The sequence below is a fragment of the Chiroxiphia lanceolata genome, chromosome 3 (genome assembly GCF_009829145.1).
Source record: "Chiroxiphia lanceolata isolate bChiLan1 chromosome 3, bChiLan1.pri, whole genome shotgun sequence".
Lineage (NCBI taxonomy): Eukaryota > Metazoa > Chordata > Aves > Passeriformes > Pipridae > Chiroxiphia > Chiroxiphia lanceolata.
The window spans coordinates 89,908,441-89,930,523 of record NC_045639.1 but is presented as its reverse complement, the minus strand read 5'-3'; the positions used below and the strand labels follow the sequence as shown (position 1 = coordinate 89,930,523).

Genomic DNA, 22,083 nt, shown 5'->3' with positions numbered 1-22,083 from the left:
CTATAGAAATTACCATAAAAGCTGTCCTGCAAGCAGGGTGAGACAGTTATATAGAAATTATTAGTGCAGAAAGAGTTAAAAATGCAGAGAACTGTTATGTATCATCTAGTCTTTCTCCCAGACTTAATTTCTAATTATATCTTAATGCTGGAGAATGGCTGGCATGCATAAACACAAACATCATTTATTCATCAGTAATTTGGCATTTAATTAAAATATTACTTCATTCTCATTGAGAGCATAAGAAAGAACATTGTAAATATGACAGGTCAAAAAAGCCCTATGATAATTAACTTATAGAATAAAAAATGCACTACTGAAATCATCCTAAGTAGAATTTCACAAGGTAAAAAATAAGAAACTAAAATAATAGGCCTCATGTAAATTTTTTTAGGAGGAAAAAATTATTTTGTAGTCAATAAAGTGTGTGACACTGATGAGAGAGTAAGAAAGAAACCCATAGTCAGGGTTTTACTTAAGAACAGAGGAGATTAGAGCTTTCACCCTACTTGTTTATCTCATGCACTCTCACATGTCCTCACTCCACCCATGCCCTATTATGTTCCTTAGGTTTTTATTTTCCTTCCTAGCAGGGAGATTGCTGCTAGTCTGGGAAGCTTGAGTGGAAAGTCATGTTGATTCACACTGAGTTGCTGTTTGTAGGAATTGGTCTTGACTGTTACCAGCCATGATCCCTGTACATCTCCTGGTATTCATCTCCATGCATCTCTCTCTTATTACCAGTACCTTCCCCACTTCTAGGATCTTTCTTCCAGCCATGATGTTTACCTCCTTCTTTCTCAGCTCCCTTCTTTTGTCCAAGACCATATCTTCTTTTCAGACTCTTATATTTCAGCAGTCACTTTTCTCTCCAGAACACCCATTTTTCCCAATGAAAGTAGAATCATGGAATCATAGTCACAGAATAATTATTGTTGGAAAAGACCTCCAAGGTCATTGACTCCAACTTTTGACTGAATACCACCATGTCAACTGCACAATAGCACTAAGTGCCACATCCAGTCGTTTCTCAAACACTTCCAGAGACTTCCCCTTTCTTGGGTAGTCCATTCCACCACTAAACCACCCTTTCAGTGAAGAAATTCTTCCTTATGTCCAACCAGAACCTCCTCAGACAAAGCCTGAGGTCATTTCCTCTTGTCCTGTGGCTAGTTCCCTGGGAGAAGAGGCCAACTGCCAGCTAGCTGCAACGTCCTTTCAGATAATTGTAGACAGTGAAAAGGTCCCCCTTGAGCTTCCTTTTCTCCAGACTAAACAACCCCAGCTCCCTCATCTGCTCCTCATATGATGTACTCTCCAGACCCTTCACCAGCTCTGTTGCCCTTCTCTGGACTTACTCTAGCACCTCAATGTCTTTCTTGCAGTGAGGGGCCCAGAACTGAACACTGGTGACAAGTACAGAGGGATAATCCCTTCCCTGGTCTTGCTGGCCACAGTTTCTGATACAGGTGAGGATTCCATTGGCCTTCTTGGCCACCTGGACACACTGCTGGCTCATGTTCAGCTGCTGTTGACTAGCACCCCCAGGTCCTTTTCCACTGGTCAGCTTTCCAGCTACTCTTCCCCAGTCCTGTAGCACTGTCTGGGGTTGTTATGACCCAAGTGCACTTGGTCTTATTGAACCTCATACCCTTGGCCTCAGCCCATTGATCCAGCCTGTCCAGATTCCTCTGCAGAACCTTCCTAGCTCCAGCAGATCAACACTCTCACTCAACCTGGTGTTGCCTGCAAACTGACTTAGGGTGCACTCAGTCCCCTCATCCAGATCATCAAAAAAGATAGTAAACAGGACTGGCCCTAATACTCACTGGGGGACCCAACTAATGACTGCCCACCAACTGGATGTGGCACCATTCACCACCATGCTCTGGGCCCACCCATCCAACCAGCTTTTAATCCCATGAAGAGTGCACCTGTCCAAGCCATGGGCTGCCATCTTTTCAGGACAATGCCATGGGAGACAGTATCAAAGGCTTTACTGAACTCCAGGTAGACTACATCCACAGCCTTTCCCTCATCCATTCGGCAGGTCACCTCGTCATAAAAGGAGATCAGGTTGGTCAAGCAAGATGTGTCTTTCCTAAACCCTACTGACTGGACCTGATCCCCTGGTTGTCCATCTTGCCCCATAAACTTGTGAGTATTTAAGGGCACAACAGGTCACTAATTACTTCCTCCTGAAAATTACATTCTGCTGGATTACTTCCTCTGGACTACATTATATTCTGCTTTCTGTCCCTGTCTGCCAGCTCAGGGGTCCAGTTGCCCTGGACATAAATGGTCTTTCTGTTAAAGACTGAGGCAAAGAAGTCATTAAGTACTTCAGCCTTTTCCTTATTTTTAATGACGATGTTCTCCTCTGCATCCAGTAAAGGATGGAGATTTTCCTTGGCCCTCCTTTTGCTTTTGGACAAATTGAGTTCTAACTGAATTTTGTCTCTCTAAATTTCTCTCTACATGAGGTAATAATATCCTTGGACTCTTCTCAAGTTTCCTGCATCTTCTTCCAAATGTCTTAAATGCTCTTTTTTCCCCCTGGTGCAAAAGCATCCTGTTCAACCAGGCAGATCTTCCTTGCCATCTCATCTTTTGGCACATAGGGACAGCCTCCTTTTGTAGCTTTAAGATTCCCTTCTTAAAGTATGTCCAGCCTTCCTGGACCTTTGTGTTATAAGGACTGTTTCCCAAGGGGCACTCTGAACCAGTGTCCTGAACAGGCCAAAGTCTACCCTCTGTAAGTTCAAGGTAGAGGTTTTCTTGACCACCTTCCTTAATACAACAAGAATTGAAAACTCTATCATTTCATGGCTGCTATGCTGCAGATGGCCTCCAACCACTGATAGTCTCTCTGTGCAGAAACACAGTGTGAGATCAGCCTCCTAAATGGTGCATTTATCTCATGTCTTTTTATTAACTGGAAGCTTCAGGATGTGCCACTGTTGTTTGGTCCAGACATTACCAAAATTTACAACCACTCATATTGATTGCAACTATCAAGTAAGAGTCTTCTGCTTGGGAATTTAAAAGTTCAATTTTGGGTATCTGTGCGTGCGCCCTGCTATCTGCTGCCTCCTATTGTTTACAATTTAATAATTTTTTTCCCTACAGCAATATCGTATTTTAGAGTGTCCCAGCGTAAGACATAATGCTGGGAGGTGAATTTTCCTTCTTGTAATGTCTGTAAGGGTACACTAAGCAATGTTATAGTATCTTACTAATTGGATTTTCCTAAAGGAAAATTGTTAGATGTGGGAGTAAGGAATATTTATCTTTCATGCAATTGGAAAACTATTTGAATTATGGCCCAAATGTGTTTTTGTAATGAAGACTCTCGCTTGAGAGGGAACAAATACTGTAACAATGGCATTGATAGCAGCAACAAGAACCATTAGCAACAAAGTAATTAAGAAATTCAGTACTTATGACCTGATGTGCTCTCTCTTTTCAATTCCTAATTCTCCAAGGCATTAAAATGCCCTCCTAGGTAGTCTTTTTCCTCCAAAATATTTGAAGAAATTTTATCTGCAAAAAAGCTCTTGGACAGAATTCACTTTGTCAAACATTATCTACCTAAGAACTTCAAAACCTGCCTGAGAACATCATCTTGGTTCTCCCTGTAGATGTTCTATATGCGGAAAGAGGAATCTCTAGTTCATCCCATTCTAAGAAAAGTAACCACCTTTCTCTGTATACTGGAGATGGAACTGAGTAAAATAACTGCGATGAGCCAGGACAAATTCCTGCTTCTACTCACTACGTTACACTTAAAATTATGCATGTTTTGAGTATATAATGGAAAAACATCCCAAAAAATTGTTAGGTATTCAAAACATTTCCTAAAAGCACTTCCTAGGAATCACATACCTTTACAGTAAAGAATGGGGAGGTTTTCTCGACCCTTAGTGATTTATTTGTCTGTCGGCATCCCAGGGAAGCTGAAACCCTTATATCTGACCAGTCTGCCAGTGTCCTGTAAGGGGACTCTGCACTGAACAGATTCACAGGATTGAAAGGAGACTCAACTGCACTTTTTGGGGGGCCGAGACACGAGACAACAGCGAAAGGGAAACCCCTCAGCAGACCTTCCCAGTATGTTGTCTGTCACGGGCAATTGCTAGCACCTGTAGAGGACTCACTCTAACTTCCAGTTCATGGAATAACACTCTTTATTAATACAGATTGTGACAGGTTAATAAAGTTGCGATTGTTGGTGATAGTGTCTGATGCAAAAATGTTTAAAGCAATTGAATAATACTACAAAGCAAGTACAAACACAAGCTCTAATACAAACAATATTCTAATATACTACAGAGCAAGCACAAGCTTGCATTTAGCCTGTGTATGTTTCTTACCCAATAGGTGTCCCTATAGTGGGGGCAAAGACAGATTCAGTCTGTCGACTGATCCAAGCAGTTTTGATGGAGTCTTGCTCCGCTTTCCACCTATTCTCAACCTACATTTATACTATCTCTTTAGCTTTAGGTGAGTAGAGTCATAAGTACTTAATAGGGTGGTCGTCCTTGGCCTCTATCTCCCTTGATTGACAAGTACTGTAGGGTCTTTGAACAACAAAGTGTCACCATGTTCCTCTCCCTGAGGGGATGTCTATGGAGGGAGGCTGCACCATCTTCACTCCACTGCTCCACTCCATCCCTTGTAGCAGGTGCTTATCATTGTTTAGGGAACCTTTGTGGGGCATGTCAGCTGCGTTCCATCCAGGGAGCAGCAGCTGCATTTTACCCTGTAATTCTTAGTCTCCTCTAATTTTTAACCCTATCCATTGTTCCATCTATTGTATCAGTTTGTTTAATAATTTCCATTATAGGACCTAAGACTGATGGCATCTAAGATGCAGAGATTTCCTGACAATAAGAAAAGTTATGACTCAGCAACAGGTGGTAAATATGCAATCATACCTGCATCATGTGTTTTGCATTCAAGGTTGTATGGCCATATTCCCAAATTAGAGAACTTGTCTTACTTTCTTCATATCAGAAGTTTATTCTGAAGGGAAAAAATTATTTATTGTAAATAAAACTAATCTCACTTGCAACCAGAACTATCTTGCCACTTAAGAGTTCTGAATGCTGGTCAATTTATTTCATATTTATTTAATTCAGTCAAAAAGATCTTGTGTCTTCTGTTTTACAAAATTGATTTTATAATTGGTTAGTGCTGGAAGCCAGTTATTGATGTCACACTTGTGTTTACAGTGCCCAGAAAAGAATTAATTACTTCCTGTAATTTCCATCCAATACTTACTCAATTTTAGAACACCAGTGAACTTTGTTAGACAGTTAGTTCTAAGAAATTAGTGGATTTAAAATTGACTAATGTCATTTGTCCTCCAGCCTTGACCCTTACAGATGCAAATATTTCATATTACATCTTGATATTTAAATAAGGAATTTTTTTTTTGACAGTTAAGATATGCCAAGTCACACTTTTATGTCAATTAGGACGTTGCATGGGTACTAGCAGTGCAGCATCTTGTCCTATCTATTTCTTAATTTTAGTATGGTAGAGAGAGCCAGCAAATCTGGTTTCAGAATGCTGGTCTGGAACACATGTATCTCAACAAGTTCATGCACAGCACAGAGATAGTTTTTTGAAATTTAGTTCATTTATGTTCACGTCTTCTTTTTGGCATGGCTGACAAATTTAATAGCTCATGGTTTTGTGATCTGAAAACCTTCCTTTTCCCCATACACAGACAAATTACTTTACATTTCTACTATTGCTAACCATTGTTTCATCGAAACTTTGGAGGTCCAAAAGAAATACATAAAACTATAACTTAGATTGCCTCTAGAAATATACCAAGGACTTTGGAAAGATGTGAGTAGGAACTGAATGAGACAAAACAAAACCCAAACTTATTTTTATATTACATGTGTGATTTTGAGTAGATTGTTGAAAATATACATGAGTACCTACTGCAGTTTTGCACAGATAAAGCAGTATTTTTGTATACTCTGAACATTCTGCACATTACAGAAATTGATCTTCTGAGAGCCAGACTTTCTTTCATTTTGTAACTATTTATTTTAAAGTTTACACTTATATTTTGAATTACTTCTGTTCTGGTTTCTACTTTTCATATGAAAAGAAATTTTGAAGAAAAAAAAAAGACTTTTTATTCTCACAAATATATCAAGATCTATCTTGAATTTTCTGTTACATTTCTGAAGCATTTTCTCTTTACTCAAGAGCTGTGATTTTGTTTTTAAAGAAGGAAGGACAAAAAAGGAAAAGATACAAGAAGATTTAAAGTTGTTCCTTTTCTGAATAGTTACTTCAACAAAGATCAATAGCAGGGTTTTTTTCAACTGTTACACTAGTGTTTCAAGGCTGCAGGGGGCAGTGATGCACTGTTTATCTACAGTACTGTAGAGCAAGAGTCAGACAGGATAAGATTAAACAGTCCTTCAGGTTACAGATTCAGAAAAAACCCCACATAAACTATTTATAATCAATTTAGGTTTTGAGAAATTAGGTAATTGTAAATATTTATATGAATTTTGGACGGAAATTAATGTGTCTTTTACAGGTTAATATATTTATTTTTCTGCTGTAATCTGTTGTAGGGATAAGACTGTTTTCTTAACTTTATAACCAAGGTCCTTTGAAGGATGATATATCTTTCTAGTGTTGCATTACTTAATATTACAACCTTAAACAAACAATCTCTATTCTCTGTGGAAAATAAAACTTTGCTTAGCAGCTCTCCAGAGAAGCCCATATATTCATTGTAAATAATAACTTCCTTATATATTTATCAGCCAATACACATTCTATCTGATTCACAGTCATTTAAGCAAGAATGTATTAAAATAAGAAATAATTATATTTTTTAAAAAATGGTTACATATTATATCAATTTGTTTAATATTTTCTATTACAGGACCTAAGATTGATGGCATCTAAGATGCAGAGATTTCCTGATAATAAGACAATTTATGACTCAGCAACAGATGGTAGATATGCAATCATGCCTGCATCACGTGTTTTGCATTCAGAACTGCTTATTTATTCTTTAATTCCTTTCTACGCATAATTACTTTCTTTTTTTAAAATGCATCTACATCACAGTTCCATTTTTTCTGTTCATCTCAGATCTGCATTTACAACTGTACTAAGTTAAAACTGCCTAAAAAACCCTTTCTAGAAAGACATGCAGTGTAATTTTAACACAGCAACACATGAAGAAGCCACCACTTCAATTGGTAATTTGTACTAATTTTAATCATCGTTATTACTACAGTTTTTTTGGGGGTTATTACCAACTTAGACCTTCTGCTTACAGCTTTCAGCCATTGGTTTTACCATACTGGTCTCTGCTGAGCTAAAGAAACCTCCTCTGCTGTGCTTCTCCTCATTAAACATATGTGCTACCTTTATATACACTATAATCATCTCCGTCATATGTTAGAAAAAAACTTAGACTGAATTACTGAAGTATCTTTCTGCATACCTTTTTATAAAAATATCACCAATTTCTTTGAGCTTTTTTTTTTAATTATACCTTTCATCTTTATATTTTTTAGGTACTGCTCCATTGCACACCAGTACACAATGAAATACAGTACAACCAATATCACAATCAATAGTGTACACAGAAACGAATTAATCTTCCTTCTTTCTTGTTCGGACACACAGAAATCACATTTATCATTTTGCCCCAGAAGCTTACATTGAGTTGCTTGTCTACCTTAGCTAAAAACAACTCCTCAGGATATTACTCTTGCTTTGGGGTTTGGCCAGTAATTTAAAGATGAAGTTTTGTACAAAAATAATTTCAAAAAATTACTAATATCTCCTTTTTTTCAGGCTTTCCTTTTCTGAAATGTTTGAGCAAATTTAGATGATTTCTATTTTAATTTAAATACCTTTTATTATGTTGATTGCATATTAATATATCAGATTTGGATTTATAGGTTCACAATATATATAATTGTAAAGAACATTTTTTTATCTTAAAAATATGAGGTATATCTTAAAAAAACCCCTGTTTTTAAAATGTCAATTCTTGACTAATTTTTAGACCTGAAATGAACAGTTGTTATTAAAAGTGCTCTGCCAAAGAGAAGATCAAATCATCTTTTTAATTTTAAAAAAATGCAAAATACTTTTCAAAAAGTAGAATATTATTTGTGGCGGCTTTTTTTTCTATAAAATCACACAAGGTTTTGCGACACTCATTGTTTCATATTCTAGCTTTGTTAAATGAGATTTTTACAAACCTACAGATATTTTATAAGTCACTCAGTCCTGTGGTCAGTTCACTGACAGTGAAGGACACAGAATGGATGCCAGCAGAAAGCTGCTAGATAGAATAAAACTGAACTTCCAAACTTTTCTCTAGATATTCTGTCTGTTAACAGTTCAAGGCAACTCTGAAGATTCCTTATTACTTCTGTATCAAATTCATATGACAAAAAGTATTATATTGATTCAAGCTTCCAGTAGGCAAATTATTCCTTTCAGTATGACTCTCATTCTTACCTATTTTCTCTAATATGCCTCTCCTCACAATACAGTCTAGTATAATAATAGGAGCAACTACAGCTCCATTACAAGGCACTTTCTGCACATAACGTGGAAGTCATGGAAACCTGTTCCAAAGTTTAATTATTTGTGAGTATATAATAAAATAATTCTTCTCTATTTCTAGATTTCTGTAACTGGAATGGCAGCAAATGCTAGCACTAAATCTAAGTGTGTCTGTAGTTCAATAAAGAAAGCATGCAAGATAATTTCTTTTACCATTCAATTGGTTTTAGATAATTCCTTCTATGATATACTTGGCTTTTCTGAACCACTGTTCATAATAAATGTAAGACTAGATATATAGAGAGATATTCTCAAAGCATAATTTTGTCAAACCATTCCTGCACCCATCTGCAAGTTTTAGATGGACAGAACAAAACTGAAATAATTTTTCTCTATTCTAAGAAAGTAGAAGAGGGTTTTATTATTCACATACCTGTCTGGTTAGAGGCCTAAGTGATTATTTCAGGAAGTTACTGAACCATACCACTTGATGACTTGTGTGACTAAGATAATTTTTCTTAAGAATTAAGGTAAAGTTTGTAAAGAATATTTCAATGGCTATGACAATGCTGTGAAAAATATACTTGGTGAAGTTTTAAGAACTTTGAAAAATGGCTTTAAATTTAGCTTCTAGTTTGTGAATCTGCTCAAGTTTTACAGGAAAGTTGGTATATTTTCAACCCAATCATTTTTTTTTTAATTGTATAAAATAATTTCTATTTTTATGTTGATAATAATACTTTGATTTTAGAGGAACTTGTGCTGAAATCTAAAATGAAAAAGTTACCTTAATTCATAAGCAAATGAGTGTCTCTCATAAATCTTTAAGGCGTCTTTTCTTATACTTTTTTATGCTTTTACATTTCAGAAGCTAATCATGTTTAAGAATGGTTCTTGATTGGATGACTGAATTTCCAGGGAAGTATAAATAGTCAAAGCAACTTGGCAGAAGGTAGTGAATGCTGTTGATAACCTAGAGCAATGCAAATGTTGTGGCAATCTGTAGTGTTCCTGGAACTATGATCTCTGATGTAAAGCAAAAAAGGGGTCCTTCTCATTTGCTGGAGCTAAAAATAAACAGCTGAAATCCTACACCTCTCCAACCATCAAATTACAATTTAAGAATGTGCTACAGAAGGATACAATGACTTTAATCACAGTTCGTGGGGCTTTGAATCTACTACTCAGTGTAAAGAAGCCATAGCAGATAAAGAGTCTTTTGCTGTAACAGAAGCCTTTAACACATATTTCTCCTTCCTAGTTAGAATCACAGCCATAGAATGACTTGGGTTGAAAGGGATCTTAAAGATCAGCTAGTTCCAACCCTGCCCTGCCATTGGCAGGGACACCTTCCACTAGACAGGTTGCTCAGAGCCCCATCCAACACGGCCTTGAACTCTTCCAGGGATGGGGCATCCACATCTTCTGTGAGTAACATTCTCCAATGCCTTACCACCCTTACAGTAAAGAATTTCTTCCTATTATCTAATCTAAACCTACCCTCCTTCAGTTGAAAACCATTCCCTCTTTTCTTATCACTACACGCCCTCACAAAAAGTCCCTCTCCAGCTTTCTTGTAGGCCCCTTTTAGATACGTGAAGGTCTTATAAGGTCTCCCCAGAGCCTTCTTTTCTCCAGACTGAACAGCCCCAACTCTCTCAACCTATCTACACAGGGGAGGTGTTTCCAGCCCAGTGATCAACTTAGAGGCCCTTCTCTGGACTCGGTCCAGTAGGTCCATGTCTTTCTTGTTTGGGGACACCAAAGCTGGATGTAATATAGCTGGATGTGAACAAATTCAGCTCTATAATATGAGTGCTCTGCTCAATGCGATCCACTGTGGTCCCTTCCAAAGTTTCCCATTCTGTGATTCTGTGATGCTGTGATTCTGTGACGTATGAAGGGATCAGTTTATATGCAATGGTTAAGTATTTGGGATGAAAGAAGCTTTATGAATTCCATTAATAAATTTAGTAATCTAGAGTAAGAATCACCTGTAACTGGAGATATTAAATATTACATAAGTGAAAAAAAATAGATCCAAAGGTGTGACAGGAGTGCAAAACAGCATTGCTCCAGCACTGGAACTTTTTCTTTGGCACACAAAGTCAAAACACTATAAAATAATGAAGTACACATGAACAGTAATGGAAAGACAACTTCATAAAAAAATTCTGTTGGTCTTATTTACAAAAATATTTTCTTTTTGCACAACTGTGTCAGAATGTTTTCCAAAATATTTGAGATATTATTTACTTGCAGTAACAAACTGTCTCAGACTTAGACATTGTATGCACACATCGACATATATATTTGCAAATGCCTCCTTGATAAAAATGGAAGGAAAAAATGCATGGTGTCCTTTAAGACCTGTCTTATTAGCTTCCATGCAAGTACCTGGTAATTCCAGCAGAAATTGTGATCTCATTACAATTGTTCATTACAGACGTACTAACAGACAGTGACTGCCACTGAATTCTGTTGACAGAATTAGGAAACAATCTTCTGTTGGTATAATACATATACCTAAAGTTACAGAGGGATAAGTAAGGGAAAGATAAATATTGCCAAATATTATTACTAATCTAGAAACAGAGAGTTGTCCCAAAGAAGATTAATATTAGTTTTGTGGTATCCTGATGAAAGACAATCTTTTCCAGAAACAGGGAGAGAAATGTAATGTTTACAAACATATATTACCTCACCTGCATATATTTGACACATGGATTTGTCTAATATCAATCAGAAACAATTTTAACAGAATACTTCAAAAGATTAAGCTAAAGGGCTTATACAACAATTTACGGTGACTTTGAGGATTTACATCAGCAGGAAAGATTAGATCTATCACTTCTTTCTTTTTTTTTTCTTTTTCTTTTTAAACATTGAAGTCTATCACTGACCAGGAATGCCAGAAGAGGAAGAAAAGGTAACAGCAAAATAGTCAGGATTCCTGTACAGACAGAGAGCAGAAAGAAAATTGCACAGGACAGCAAAAGGAAAAGAAAATATTACAAACAGACATTGTAAAAGATGAGGGAAATCAAGAAGAGCAAATCAAGTAAAGAAGATGAAAGCATATAAAAGCAATGCAGGCCCTGGAAGATGAATAAGAGGCAATTAGAAACACACAGACAAGGTTATCAGCCAGAAAAAGCAATTGATGAGAGAGAAAAAAAAGTAACAAAATAAAGGCACAAAGAGAACAAATTATTGTTATCACTACTTTAGAATTGCACAGAAATGTTATTAACATAATATCAAGCATATATGTGGTGAATATAAACGCATGATATTTCTGAAGCTTTATCTTCAGTTCTGTATTTCAGAAACATTTAGTCTGGTATCCCTGTTAACCACAGAAGACTCATAAAACCTATTAAATAAATAAAACTAAGCAGTGTCAGTATTCTTCATTTAATCATTCTCTTCCACAATGTTGAGGAGCACTGTATATTATTTTTTTGGGTTTTCTTTTCTGTTTCAGAATTAAGCATGTATCTTCAAAATGTTAATGAGAAAATATAAACATAGCAAATGTTATAAGACGTAAGAATTGAGATGTTGAGATGTAAGAATACAACTTAGAGTCTCTCACATACAACAGAAGCTCAATGCTTTTTATAGGATCTTGCATTTATTCATAGACTAAGATGTAAGTAGACAGAAGAGCTTAAGCTCTGAACTCTGTGATTTCCCTTTTGGTTTTGAGCCAGCTTATATGTTTGATTGACTTTAAAATTTTCAGCTCAGGTGGATTCATATGAAGAAACTCTTTAAGCCTACCTGAATCTTGTACAGACTCTTAGGATGAACTCTAACATACAGTATGCATCAATATAATCTTTCCTTTCTAGATATGGAATGGTAGCTGCAGGACTTTCACAATTAGCTGAAAATTAACTTTCAGTAGATTGAACTTTCCTCTTTATTAAAGTGTGCAGTTCATTCCAAAGACAGGAATTAAACACCTTCAGATACCTGGTGTCAGGTGCTCTGAGTTGTGATGTTTTATAATATTCTGAAAAACAGGAAGTTCAACAGATGAAAAAATACTGAGAAATTTCACAGGAGACTGAATTCCCAAATGTGTTGGGGATGTTTGTAAAATATCATAGAAAACTACAGAATGGAAAGTGGAGTACTCACACACAAGGAAGGGGATTTGGAGCTTGTTGGAAAGTGTATAAGTGAAGGGAAAGTGGAACTGAGGGCTTACTGAAAAACTGCGAAACTCTCCAAAATGTATTGCACAGTTCCTGAGAAAATTGCCGTATATTAGGAAACTCATCAGTCCTCATGATGGAATGAAACTTGGGTAATGCACTTTCAAGAGCCTCTTTCCGAAACACAAATAGCAATCAGCGTCTTTGCTGAAACAAAACTCAGTTTCAGCCTGGAGAACACATCTTAAGATAAATTAACAGCAAAGTAAAATCTTTAAAAAACCCAGAAAATCTGTCCAGTTGGCAGTAATGAAGAACTCAGCTTATTAGCTCCTCTCTGAAAGTATAAATCACTCTTGTACATTTGCATCCATCAGTAAGACTTCCCTCAGGAAAACAGAAAGCAGTGTTTATATTTCCTAGCTGGGAATTGTTTTTTCATTTAAGTGAACAAATCATGGCTTGGATAGGTATAAGTACAGATATATATGCATATGTATATATTTTATATGTGTGTGTGTGTGTGTGTTTGGAACCTTTGAATTTAGTAAATGCAGTAACTGTTAGAGTAAGCTCTTACAGTAATATATAGCAGTCATAGCTCCCAGACACTAAAACAGAAGAGAACTGTAGTAAACACCAGCTTTTAATACTGGGACTCAAAGCTTCATTTATATCTGTCATCTGAACATTATCTGGAAGTGATAGTCTTTTATCCTGCAAATCTATTCCAGCAACATTTTCTGAAACACTTCAAGATGCTTTATATTGCATTAACACATCACAAGTATCTCACTTGCTTCAGAAGAAGATAAAAAAAAAAAGCGATTCCATTTATTAAAAATGTCATCAGAGATCTGTTATTTCCAATTGTCTTTCTACTACTACTGTTGGTCATTATATAGTATCTATTATATATTGCCTATATATTCATAACTTTGAGACAGGTATAGTTTAAACAGAATCTTAAAATAAACTTTGACAAGATTTATTTAAGTATATAGTCTACGATAATTTTAGAAAACTATATATTGGAGTCTGACCTTTACTAATTGATACAGTTCCATTACAACCTTTCCTGAAAGTAGAACCTGTGTAGCTCAGAGTATTTTTATGGCTGCAAATCTTCTCTCAGAGAGTCAAACTTTTAACTCATTCTCCAGTCCATACCATTATTCTGCTCTTTCCTGCTTCACCTTGGTTACATCCTATGGTAGGAAGCTCTGATGAGTATTGCTGAGTGCAGTGCATCCCTTCTACCTGTTCTCTCTCCTTGTGGTACCCTGTATTATAGCATATGGGTGAGCTCCAGGCTTAAACAGTGATGCATGTGAATAGCAGAAGGATCTGGGCCATGACCTTAACAGATTAGCTGAGTTAAAGCCTCATGTCTGAAACCTCAGTGCTTCTGAGCATGCACAGAAATCCTGCATTTTTCAGAATGATAAAGACATTGTAAGTTGTCTTTGATCTCTTGTTGGTCTTTGATCTCTTCCAATTGCCTGGTGCTGCCTCTATCAATTATCTTCCTGAATTCCAAGCAGAATTTAGCACCTGTTTCCAAAATCACATAAAATATAATTTCCATGTTACCCCCACCTCCAATTTAGTTCTACCAAGTTAAAATAATTCTCCCTTCTTTGTAGCATATGATATTTGCATTACAAAATAGAATTCTAAAGGAACAAATAGCATTCTTGCCCTCATATATTTAGGGCATTTTAGACACTAGACAGATAGATATGTATGCCAGTGAAATTAATGTTACGATATAATTTTTTACATTTCTTAATTCTGAACATTTTTTAAACTGTAATGTAAATCTCTGAGATAAGCAACGTAAAGTCTGTAATATCTTATGAAAGGTAGTGACTTGTCCTGAAGTAGTGATATCAATAGTTTTGGAAAGGTTAATGAACTGTTTCTAAAACATGTTTTTGAAAGCTCTCTATATTCATTACATACATTAGATCAGCCTTTGGTATTTTAAAATTCGAGTAGATCCAGTGCAAAAAAATCACAGAACACATTTGAGTAAATTTCAAACCTATTAAAAAATCATAAGTTTAAAATTTACTCACAAACCTTTTCATTTTAAGAAGTGTCAGCATGCCCATAATAACAACCCCTGCTGCTGGGGCACTCAGAAGGGCAAAAGTCAGCAGGGTAAATCAGTGCCGCTATAGAATGGCTGAGTACACAAAAGCAGGGGAATTCAAAAAGAGTAGAAGTCTACAAACAGGTGATGATAAGCAGAAGGTCAATTAAAGAAAAACTACCACAGCAAGACCAGAAATAATTAGTGCCACTACCTAGCAATATACAGGTATGTTCTTGCAGGAAGAAATTGGTTTGCTTTGTCTGCCACACTGTAGAGTTCTCTGTTGCTATCAGGTAGCTCCAACCGTAGCAATGTTGCCCCTACAGAACATGATTTTTGCAAATACAATAGGCTTTCTAGTATTCACTAGCTATTTGTATTGGTGTTATTTAAACAACTTTCTTCAACCACTTTCTCCTTCTTTCTCAGAATAAATCTGTTTTCCCTAGAAGCCTGTCTTGCAAAAAGAGAACAAGAGCTGAGCTTCCTAGGTGCTTCCTGGGAAGGAGACTTTATATGTAAGGACTGATGATGTCGGGATGAACGTGGGTTATACCTAAAGTGAAAAGCAAAGAATGATGTTAGCTGCCATGTGTGAACAGATACGGAACAGGCTCCCCAGGAAAGTGGTCACAGCACCAAGCCTGACAGAGTTCAAGAAGTCTTTGGAAGACACTTTCAGACACATGGTGTGACTCTTGGGGATGGTCCTGTGCAGGGCAGGAGTTGGACTTGATGGTCCTTGTGGGTTCCTTCCAATTCAGCATATTCTGTGATTCTGTGAAATTCATGTGTCCACAGGGCAGGAATGAGTAAGGAGAATGTTTACCAGGCTTCTCCACAATCCACTCCCATGCACTTCCCTTCCCACCAAGGGAAATTCAGACTAATTTCAATTTTCTGTTAAAATTACTCTGAATTTCAACAAACTAATTCCAACAATTTCAACTGCTGAAATTTAGCTTTTCAGAGAGGAATAACTCTGGTTTGGACCAGGATGGTGTCAAGTCTCTGTGGACTGCATGGGGCTGGACACTGTCAGGCTCATCTGCAGCATTCTGAGGAAGCCAGGAGGTAAAAGGAACATGTTGCTCAGCATAGAGGATTGAGATGACCCAACATGCTTCCAGTATCCTTTTATGTACAAGACTATTTCCACAGTTCTTCTATACAAATTATTGTGCCATTTTACTCATGTAATAAGTAAAATAAGCATAGTATTTGCAAGAAACAGTCCTAGACTGTAGTCAGTAAGTTCTGATTCAAACACAGTGATCTTTAATGTCTATATTATACCACATAAGCCATATTTGTATGCTAATTGACTATGAAGGGAAGTATATTCAATACAAAATGTAATAAATCTTGTAATATAATTTTATAGATTATAACAGATAATATAGCATTCTATATTAAACAAATTTAAAAAGGAACATGTCAATTTTCTTACAAACTCTCTCTTTCCCACCTATATCCCTCTTTCTGCTATGTACACAGACTGGACAAAGCAGGTCTCATTAGTACTTGTTTCTTGAAGGATATTGGTTCTTAAAGGAATAGTTATATAAACTATTCAATAGGAAAAACTGTAAAAAAAGAATAGTGTCATAAAGCCCAAAGATGTAGACAGTCAGCTCAGAGAAAGTATTATGGAGAATGAAAGAAAGTACAAAAGATGGTAACAGTCCTGATTTTAAAGTTATCTCTCTTTTATCTAGTAGTTTAAAAAACAGAGCTACATCTTGCGTAAGATTTGTGATATCAAAGCTCTACTGCATATGCAAAACAGAGAACAATTTCCTAATCTAGTAATTCGAGATGATACCTGAGATGTTTATGACTTTTTCCCCATGATTATTATATTTCTAATATATAGATAGCCCTTGAAGTCAAGATTTTTGTCCACCTAAGTTAATACCTGAATTAAAGATATGAAGTTGCTTCCTTACTTGCTTTCTACCTTCTGAATTTTTAGTTCTGCACAGAGGCATAGTTTCACAGACAGGAGTATGTGCCCTCATTTTGAAGGAGACCATAGTTCTGACTAGGAAAAAATGTGCAGAAAGACAAGAGTGAAGCCATCACTTCTTTCTTAGGCAGGGTTCTCCATTTTGTGCAGGGTTCTCCATTTTGTGCAGGATCTAGACCCACAACCATTTGTTAAATGCACTTAGAGAACATATTCCAAATAAAACGGAACTTAAAGGGCGCAGAGTTCAGATCTCACGGATCTTTAATTAATGATCTAGCCAGGTACCACTAGCTTTCTAAGACACTGTTTAAACAAGCTCATGAACATTAATCAAAAAATTCTGTAAATTTTAGGAAAAAACGCCACAAGTAAAAAGGCTTATATAATGTTCTCTAGAGTGATATTCTATTCTGAAAGGCCTAATTACCTACAAATGCAATTCACCTCTGTTTTATTTTGCTTTCCACTTTTCCATGTTCAAATCTATTATATTCCAGAACAGAATCATAATGTACCCCATTGCCCCTGTGTAGCCTTTTATTTCAATCAATGCATAACCAGAAGCGATGTGAATATGTAAAAATGAAATCAACTGGGGATTTTAAACTTATTCAAAAACAATGCTTTCCAGCATTTTTCACAATCTCTCGTATAGTAAATGTAGCAGGTCATCCAAATTTGTTACAAGATTAATAGAAATCCTGAAATCATAAGTAAAACACAGCCAGCACATCACCCTACTTCCCGTTCCTGTATTTTTTTGCAGATTATCTTTCTTACTACACTATGTTTCAGCATTCAGTGGGTGACAACTCACTCTAAATGTGCTGTCAAGCTTAATTGAACTACTCTGCAAAAAAAGCATCTTCCATAAAGAAAATGCTTCAAAAGCATAAAAGAAAGCACGATATCTGTCTCTCTAGGGTTTTTTCTATCTTTTTCTCTGTAACTATTGTTGCAATTATCTAAAATGGTCACCCTGTGTAAGGAAGAAAGAAAAATCAGCACAAACGTTTTCTTCCAATTTGAAAAGGCATAGAGGGCAGTTTACCTGCAATCGTCAACATTATTTCTTTCCATAGCATCAGAGAATGTGAAAGGTCCCACATTATTGATTTCTATAACTTGTATACAGCCAGTGAAATTGTAGACAGGTCCGGAAATCTACAAAGGAAAAAATTCACACAGTTCTTTTGCTTGTTGCCATTGTGATCCATTTTAAAAATGAATAAGTTTCTACAGAAAGACTTGTAGCATAATTTCATCTACTCCTGAAAAACTCTCCTGATCCTCATTTTTTCTATAAAGAAATTCTACAAAAAAAAAATTTAAATGTGAAAAGATATCACAGCAAGATAAGCAGTACTGACTTAAAAATAAACCTAATAAATAAACTTAAAAAGGGAGTTTTGGACACATACACAGCACAACAGGTATGGTGAAACACCAGCAGAAAGTGGGTTTCTCTAACTTTAATCAGATATTTTTTATGGAGGAACACAGGTCACGGGGAATGGTAAATAGGGAAGCTTTGAAAATCTACTTGTAAGTTTACTACTTCCCTACTCAGAAGATATCTAGTGCTATTAATCATGTTTCAAAGATGCCTAAGGACCTACTAAAAATGGGAATCACTTTAGGGGCACTGAAAACACACAGAACAGTAAATTGTTGTGTACTGCCAAGGATCCATTTCTAACACTGAAGTCAGGTTTAGATATTTGCAGAAAGAAAAATATAAAGATCTTGAGGAACAATTTGCTAAAAGCATAATGGCAGGCATCAAATGCTTTTTAAAACCCAGTAGGAGCAGTAAGCCTGCCAGAAAGGCTTTAGGACTATAAGACCATCTAAGTATAAAGGGAATGTTCAAAGGGACATGGCTCTAGCAGGAAATGTAAATGAATTCACCAAATCAAAATTTAATGTAGAGTAGCTCTGGGAAGTTCCCATGGCAGAACCCCTTTTTAGTAGGGGTACATCAGAAATCTGTCTCAAATTGAATTATTCCTGGAAAGTATTTTTAAAGAAAACTAAAAAGTTAACAGTAGCAAAAAGTATTTGCCTGGGATTCCTATGGGAAATTACTGTGGTCATCATTTAAAATGGCATCCAAACCATGGGAATGGTAGATGTGGATTTTTTTTTTAGAGTTTTTTGCTTTAATTATTTATGAAAATGGGGGTAAGACCAGGACATGCAAGGGCACACTTCAAACTACATATCAGTAAGTCCCAATTACATTCAAAAGAAACCATTAAGACACTACGAATTACACTGAAGAACAGAATCAACAGATATATAAATGAAAATAATGTATGGGAGAATAGTTGAGAAGGTTTCTGAAAAGGGAAATTGTAACTCACAGGAGGAACACTGAATATGTGAAAAAGGATGTCTTGGTACATGGCTTTTGATTTTCAAAGGATTTTAACAAGCTTCTACACTAATAGATTCTAAAGTAACTTGGTCACCCTGGGATAACAAGGAAGCCCTTCAATAAATTAAGAGAATGGTTAAAACAGAAGAAAAATTGTGAATAAATGGTGAGCTCAGTATGGAGAACCCTTAGAAATTCTCTCTACAAATCTGTAATAGGATCTATTCTCCTCGGTGTATACAAGTGGCTCAATGTTTCCTGCATTACTCAGGATAGCAAACCCAAAATCCTGAGAACAGCATTTCACAATATGCAAAAAAAGTCACAATATGAAAAAACTTTGTTATATAAGGGTGATGAGACATATGAGGGTTTCTGAACAGAGTGACTGTATAGACAAGGGACCTTTAGTCAGGAAAACTCTCCATCAAGGAGAATTAGAACAGAGTAATGCACACATGAATAAAGAGTTTTCACAGTTTCTTACAATACAGGATCAAAAGGATAAGAAATTACATAAATCAGTGAGAAGACAAAAGTAAGGTACAGGAGTTTGTTTTTCATACAACTCAAAATGAAGTTGTGTAACTGTGCTATAGGATTTTGTGGATGGAACAAGTCTAAATGGGGTCAAAACCGGGTCAAATTAATGGGAAAGGAGAGTTCTCCCCCTCCCAGCAGAGATTTAGCCTGCACAAGTACAACATGGCTGAAGCAAGGAAAATTGTTTTTCTTTGCACTGTTCAACCACTCTGAAACATAACATACCATGCCATGCCATACACAACAAACAAAATGCACTGGCCTTCCAACTCATGGGAGAGATCAAAGAATTTCACTAACAGTTCCCTGTTTATTTCTTTAACAGCAAAGGCCTACAGGAAGTTAAGTCTTTAAAACAGATATATTACTACAGTGCAACATTGTGAAAAGTTATGTAACCAGTTTAGGTGACATTTAAAGTCAGCAAAGCTCAAGTGCAGCATAGGTAAGGTGATCTCTGTGTGTAACAAACACAAAAGATTACAATGAGGCTCCCTGGAACTTAAGAAACAAAAATCTTATTCAAGAACTCAATGTGAACACCGTCCTCAAAGTTGCGCTTTGGATATTAAGAGAACATTATTATTTTATATACTACAAGGGCTGACAGAGATTATTGATACAGATTACAGACAACAGAACACTCTTTTTCTTCCTCCTTTGCCAGCCACTTTGGCAGGAAATAAGTGTGATGGACTGCCAAGTGTTACACTCAGCAGTCTGCTTTTGCTGCCATTATCATAACAATTTATACCAGGTAATCTTTGAAAATGTGTTGTCCTACTGTTTCACATTTTTATTTTTATAAGAGATCCTTGTTATTCTTTTTTCCCTGCCTTTTATAAATAGTAAGAAAAACAATTTTCAAATTGACAGGATGCAGAATCTGTTGCAAATTTAATATGAACGCAGACAGAAATGGTTACAGGATTCTGAGCTGGAAATTACATGGTATCTATAACATTGCCCCCCCAAAAATGAACAATTAAACAATGTTTTTATATTGGCTACATAAATCAGCTTGTTAGAGCTCTGCTCCTTCTTTTTTCTCTGAGCCTCTTACAAGGTTTAACTAAAGGTTAGTTATGATTCTCCCAGTCAAACTATGCATGCATTTCAAGAAAAGTCCTCATTCTTGGGATTGTAAAAATGAACAAACAAAAAAAGAAAGAAAGAAAGAAAAAAGAAACCAAAAGAAACCAATAAACACAAAGGTCAGATACAATATGGTTTTATGGATCTCTGGTATGGGGAAAATTTACTGTCAATCTATGATCCATTTTTCACACCGAAGGGCAGACTAGTCACTTGATTTGGAAATCAACATTTATCTGCATATTTTCCCATGCACTATAACAGTGAATATTTTAACAACAATTTTTTTCTCCTCAATACTGTTTGGTCTCCTAAAAATTTTTCTTACATTGATATGTACATATTTTGAATGTAATCCATTCCTCTAAAGTAATTTTTTGTTTAATAACTATAAGTGCATTACAAATATTTTGGTCAAAAAATTACTTGCCTTTGGTCTGCTATGCTGTCTATACAAAAAAATAACATCTTCTGAGATATGTAGGAATAAGAACTATTGGTATACATATTCAAAAATAAGCAGCTTTTATTCTGCTGTTTTTGAGAGCAGATACTTGTTTGTGATTAGCAGATTAAAATGTAGACTTCACTTGTAGTTGGGTTCCCTTCCATTTACAAAAATACATTAATATGCTAACAAACTGTAATACTTAAATTGCCTGAAAATGTCAAGGCCAGAGCAACACCAGAAATTTAGTTTAATAAAATTCAGTATTCAGAATCTATTCAGATATGTTTGACATATAGTAACTATGCTCTTTAAATGCCCTTTATACTTGACAAAAATGAGTACAGATACTTACCTTGTAGGAAAAGTTCACACATATATGCCAAACCATTTATTAATATCCTTTACTGACTAGCCCAAATTAGAGTTGCTGTTAGGGAGAATTAACCTAGAATTGAGTTCCTAATGAAATGAACTTGCATGCTGTCATTTCGCTACAGATTCATAAACAATATAATGAGGTTTTGGCTTATGTCCTGAGCATTTATTTTAAAAAAATACAATTAACTGGAAAGAAAACAAAGTGTAGCACAATCTTTTGTCATTGTCTGCACTCAAGATAAATTTTATGTATCTTAAAAATTCTCACTATATATATTACAGTGTATCATAATACACTATATAGTAGTCTTTCACATCTTTGGGATTCCTGAAATATATCCAATTTTGGAGTCTGATTAGTAGAACTCTCTGCAAAACAATTGAAAACTTCTCAAATTGCAATATTTCAAACTTAAATCCAAC

General features: G+C 35.8%; 1 protein-coding gene across 1 annotated transcript in view; it reads right to left on the bottom strand.

The window, feature by feature from the left end:
• Positions 1–22,083, bottom strand: part of EYS (eyes shut homolog) — an 852,398-nt gene that overhangs the window by 212,231 nt on the left and 618,084 nt on the right. Inside the window, exon 36 of the mRNA XM_032683211.1 lies at positions 17,865–17,977. Coding sequence (XP_032539102.1) covers positions 17,865–17,977 — 113 coding nt within the window. The remainder of the gene's footprint in view (positions 1–17,864; positions 17,978–22,083) is intronic.